This window comes from Oncorhynchus clarkii, unplaced genomic scaffold (genome assembly GCF_045791955.1).
Source record: "Oncorhynchus clarkii lewisi isolate Uvic-CL-2024 unplaced genomic scaffold, UVic_Ocla_1.0 unplaced_contig_12667_pilon_pilon, whole genome shotgun sequence".
Classification (NCBI taxonomy): domain Eukaryota; kingdom Metazoa; phylum Chordata; class Actinopteri; order Salmoniformes; family Salmonidae; genus Oncorhynchus; species Oncorhynchus clarkii.
In genome coordinates, this window is record NW_027258645.1 from 30,001 (window position 1) to 36,038 (window position 6,038).

The 6,038-nt window shown below is 49.5% G+C and overlaps 1 protein-coding gene across 1 annotated transcript in view; it reads right to left on the reverse strand.

Annotated features, from left to right (window-relative positions):
* LOC139397812 (angiopoietin-2-like) overlaps positions 1–5,305 on the reverse strand; it is a 34,242-nt gene extending 28,937 nt beyond the window's left edge. Inside the window, exons 1-2 of the mRNA XM_071144243.1 lie at positions 4,982–5,305; positions 546–701 (exon numbers count right to left, since the gene is read on the reverse strand). Of these exons, the coding sequence (XP_071000344.1) occupies positions 546–701; positions 4,982–5,305 (480 nt within the window). The remainder of the gene's footprint in view (positions 1–545; positions 702–4,981) is intronic.
* Positions 5,306–6,038: the final 733 nt, after the last annotated feature.

Below are 6,038 nucleotides of genomic sequence, written 5' to 3' on the forward strand. Positions count from 1 at the left end.
CCTAATCAATGAATCACACCTGGGACAGCTGGTCTAATCAATGAATCACACCTGGGACAACTGGCCTAATCAATTAATCACACCTGGGACAACTGGCCTAATCAATTAATCCACCTGGCCTAATCAATGAATCACACCTGGGACAACAGGCCTAATCAATGAATCACACATGGAACAACTGGCCTAATCAATTAATCACACCTGGGACAGCTGGCCTAATCAATGAATCACACCTGGGACAACTGGCCTAATCAATGAATCACACCTGGGACAACTGGCCTAATCAATGAATCACACCTGGGACAACTGGCCTAATCAATTAATCACACCTGGGACAACTTAGCAACTAATCAAAACATTGAAAGTTGAATCATGTCTTTTGTTGTAGGGCTGAACCAAGAGCCTCTTTCAGACCAGGATTGTTCGACCTCTAAATGATCAGCAAGCCAATTGTCATCATATATCTTGATATAGACATGGAAGAGTAAGGGACCATGGCAAGAGGGTGGAGGTAGTCTTCACAACAGGTCCACCGATTGGCTTACCTGGGTCTCCACATCTGTCAATTTGCGGGTCTGCTCGGCTGATTGGCTGAAGAGTTTAGTCCCGATCTCCAACATGGCCGCCGTCTGGGTGTGAACAGCGTTTGTCTTCATCTCCTCCATCCCAGAACGCAGGTTCTCCTGGATGGACCTCTCCAGCTGGAATACAGGGAATACCAGGAATATGGTCAGGAGAGAGAGATATGCAGGGAATAGCAGGAATATGGACAGTAGAGAGAGATATACAGGGAATACCAGGAATACGGTCAGGAGAGAGAGATATACAGGGAATACCAGGAATATGGACAGTAGAGAGAGATATACAGGGAATACCAGGAATACGGTCAGGAGAGAGAGATATACAGGGAATACCAGGAATACGGTCAGGAGAGAGAGATATACAGGGAATACCAGGAATATGGACAGTAGAGAGAGATATACAGGGAATACCAGGAATACGGTCAGGAGAGACAGATATACAGGGAATACCAGGAATACGGTCAGGAGAGAGAGATATACAGGGAATACCAGGAATATGGACAGTAGAGAGAGATATACAGGGAATACCAGGAATACGGTCAGGAGAGACAGATATACAGGGAATACCAGGAAAATGGACAGTAGAGAGAGATATACAGGGAATACCAGGAATACGATCGGGAGAGAGAGATATACTGGGAATACCAGGAATAGGGACAGTAGAGAGAGATATACAGGGAATACCAGGAATATGGACAGTAGAGAGAGATATACCGGGAATACCAGGAATATGGACAGTAGAGAGAGATATACAGGGAATACCAGGAATACGGTCAGGAGAGAGAGATATACAGGGAATACCAGGAATACGGTCAGGAGAGAGAGATATACAGGGAATACCAGGAATATGGTCAGGAGAGAGAGATATACAGGGAATACCAGGAATATGGTCAGGAGAGAGAGATATACAGGGAATACCAGGAATATGGACAGTAGAGAGAGATATACAGGGAATACCAGGAATACGGTCAGGAGAGAGAGATATACAGGGAATACCAGGAATATGGACAGTAGAGAGAGATATACAGGGAATACCAGGAATACGGTCAGGAGAGAGAGATATACAGGGAATACCAGGAATATGGTCAGGAGAGAGAGATATACAGGGAATACCAGGAATATGGTCAGGAGAGAGAGATATACAGGGAATACCAGGAATATGGTCAGGAGAGAGAGATATACAGGGAATACCAGGAATATGGACAGTAGAGAGAGATATACAGGGAATACCAGGAATACGGTCAGGAGAGAGAGATATACAGGGAATACCAGGAATATGGACAGTAGAGAGAGATATACAGGGAATACCAGGAATATGGACATTAGAGAGAGATATACAGGGAATACCAGGAATATGGACAGTAGAGAGAGATATACAGGGAATACCAGGAATATAGACAGTAGAGAGAGATATACAGGGAATACCAGGAATACGGTCAGGAGAGAGAGATATACAGGGAATACCAGGAATATGGTCAAGAGAGAGAGATATACAGGGAATACCAGGAATACGGTCAGGAGAGAGAGATATACAGGGAATACCAGGAATACGGTCAGGAGAGAGAAAAATACACATCAACACCATCAGACACCCTAGACCCACTCCAATTTCCATACTGCCCTAACAGAACCACTGATGATGCAATCTCTATTGCACTCCACACTTCCCTTTCCCACCTGGACAAAAGGAACACTTATGTGAGAATGTTGTTCATTGACTACAGCTCAGCGTTCAACACCATGGTGCCCTCAAAGCTCATCACTAAGCTAAGGACTCTGGGACTAAACACCTCCCTCTGCAACTGGATCCTGGACACATCCGCCACACTGGTCCTCAACACAGGGGCCCCTCAGGGGTGCGTGCTCAGCCCCCTCCTGTACTGCTGATGACACAACAGTGGTAGGCCTGATCATCGACAACGATTAGACCGCCTATAGGGAGGAGGTCGGAGACCTGGCCATGTGGTACCAGGACAACAACCTCCCCCTCAACGTGATCAAGACAAAGGAGTTGATTGTGGACTAAAGGAAAAGGAGGACCGAGCCCCCCATTCTCATTGACCGGGCTGTTGTGGAGCAAGTTGAGAGCTTCAAGTTCTTGGTGTCCACATCACCAACAAATTAACATGGTCCATGTTCATGACAGTCATGAAGAGGGCACGACAAAACCTATTCCCCCTTCAGGAGACTGAAAAGATTTGGCATGGGTCATCAGATCCTCAAACGTTTCGACAGCTGCACCATCGAGAGCATCCTGTCTGGTTGCATCACTGCCTGGTAAAGGCCCATGCTCTGCCTCCAACCGCAAGGCACTACAGAGGGTAGTGGGTATGGCCCAGTGCTTCACCACAGGATATCAGTCATTTAATAGGCCTGTTAAACCACAGAACATTAGTCACGCATTTCCAGCCATGTCACCAACACACTCTCCCTCTCTCTGTCACCAACACACTCTCCCTCTCTCTGTCACCAACACACTCTCCCTCTCTCTCTGTCACCAACACTCTCCCTCTCTCTCTCACCAACACTCTCCCTCTCTCTCTGTCACCAACACTCTCCCTCTCTCTCTCACCAACACTCTCCCTCACTCTCACCAACACACTCTCCCTCTCTCTCTGTCACCGAACCTCTCCCTCTCTCTCTCACCAACACACTCTCCCTCTCTCTCTGTCACCGAACCTCTTCCTCTCTCTGTCACCAACACACTCTCCCTCTCTCTCTCACCAACACTCTCCCTCTCTCTGTCACCAACACTCTCCCTCTCTCTCTGTCACCAACACTCCCCCTCTCTCTCTCACCAACACTCTCCCTCACTCTCACCAACACACTCTCCCTCTCGCTCTGTCACCGAACCTCTCCCTCTCTCTCTCACCAACACTATCCCTCTCTCTCTGTCACCAACACACTCTCCCTCGCTCTGTCACCAACACACTCCATCTCTCTCTGTCACCAACACACTCTCCCTCGCTCTGTCACCAACACACGCCATCTCTCTCTGTACCAACACACTCTCCCTCTCTCTCTGTCACTAACACACTCTCCGTCTCACCAACACACTCCATCTCTCTCTGTCACCAACACACTCTCCCTCTCTTTCTGTCACCAACACACTCTCCCTCTCACCAACACACTCTCCCGTTCTCTGTCACCAACACACTCTCCCTCTCTCTGTCAACAACACACTCTCCCTCTCTCTGTCACCAACACACTCTCCCTCTCTCTGTCACCAACACACTCTCCTTTTCTCTGTCACCAACACACTCTCCCTCTCTCTTTCACCAACACACTCCCTCTCTCTGTCACCAACACACTCTCCCTCTCTCTCTCACCAACACACTCTCCCTTTCTCTGTCACCAACACACTCTCCCTTTCTCTGTCACCAACACACTCTCCCTCTCTCTGTCACCAACACTCTCCCTCTCTCTGTCACCAACACACTCCCTCTCTCTGTCACCAACACACTCTCCCTCTCTCTGTCACCAACACACTCTCCCTCTCTCTGTCACCAACACACTCTCCCTTTCTCTGTCACCAACACACTCTCCCTCTCTCTGTCACCAACACACTCCCTCTCTCTTTCACCAACACACTCTCCCTCTCTCTCTGTCACCAACACACTCTCCCTCTCTCTGTCACCAACACACTCTCCCTTTCTCTGTCACCAACACACTCTCCCTCTCTCTGTCACCAACACACTCCCTCTCTCTTTCACCAACACACTCTCCCTCTCTCTCTGTCACCAACACACTCTCCCTCTCTCTGTCACCAACACACTCCCTCTCTCTTTCACCAACACACTCTCCCTCTCTCTCTGTCACCAACACACTCTCCCTCTCTCTGTCACCAACACACTCTCCCTTTCTCTGTCACCAACACACTCTCCCTCTCTCTGTCACCAACACACTCCCTCTCTCTTTCACCAACACACTCTCCCTCTCTCTCTGTCACCAACACACTCTCCCTCTCTCTGTCACCAACACACTCCCTCTCTCTTTCACCAACACACTCTCCCTCTCTCTCTGTCACCAACACACTCTCCCTCTCTCTGTCACCAACACACTCTCCATCTCTCTGTCACCAACACACTCTCCCTCTCTCTGTCACCAACACACTCTCCCTCTCTCTCTGTCACCGAACCTCTCCATCTCTCTGTCACCAACACACTCTCCCTCTCTCTCTGTCACCAACACACTCTCCCTCTCTCTCTGTCACCAACACACTCCCCCTCTCTCACACACACACACACACACACACACACACACACACACACACACACACACACACACACACACACACACACACACACACACACACACGCACACACACTCTCTCTCTCTCTCGTTAGTGACTACCTCTGGTTTAGTGAACCCTGAGGGAGAACAGAAAGACAATGTGTTACCTTCTGCAACCATTGTGTATTATTCTCTGTGGAGCTCTCCAGTCTCTCCAGCTTCCTCTCCTGCCATGAGGACCTAGCGGGCTGGGCTTTGTCCTGCTCAGGGTGACTCGATCCTGGGTCTGGGGCTGGCGGTGGTGGGGAGTCCCTCTGGAGGGAGTTGGTGACCTGGAAGTCTTTGAGGGGCTGGCAGTGTTCCACCTCGGGGAGAATGAAGGTGTAACTGCAGGGTCCATGCTGCACCCGGTGCTTCTTCTTCTCTGAGCCAATCACTGCAGTCGACAGGTACACCATGTAGACCAGGGCCAGGGCCAGCAGCCGGTCCATCTCAGGTGAGACGAGGACAGGGGGGGAGAGGAGTGAGGGAGAGGGAGAAGGGTCAGGGTAAGTGGAGCAGAGAAGAACAACGGAAGTCTTTCTCTCTCTGTCTTCAATGCTTCTTCTCGTTCCCCCAGATGCAAACTCTCAATAATTTATCCACAGTGTGTTACACTCCTTGAAGTTGCTGCTCTTTCGGTTGTCAGAGAATCTCTGTTGCAATGGATCAGTCTTCCCCCTGAAAATCAACTCCTGCTATTCCACTGCACTCTGTCTGTCAGATACACAAACACCCACCCACCCCCACACACACACACACACACACACACACACACACCCACACACACACACACACACACACACACACACACACACACACACACACACACACACACACACACACACACACACACACACACACACACACACACAAGCAGGAAGAGATGATTGCTGGTCTGTTCTCTTCGTGGTGTTCAGACGACTCACTCCTGGAAACAAGCTGCTATCTCCCCAGGCTGATTATTAACCTCCTGTATTGTTGCCATGTGTTTCATCCGTCTCTCTCTCTCTCTCTTGCCTGCTTGCTATTTTTCAGGCTGTGTTTGTCCATTCACCTGGATGGAGAGAGAAGGAGTAGAGAAGAGAGGGAGCAGCTGGGTTTGGGATGTTGGCTGAAGGTGGCAGAGCTCTTAAAGTAGTGATAGGATGTACCTCTCCTCCACACCCCCTCGTTTTTCATTAT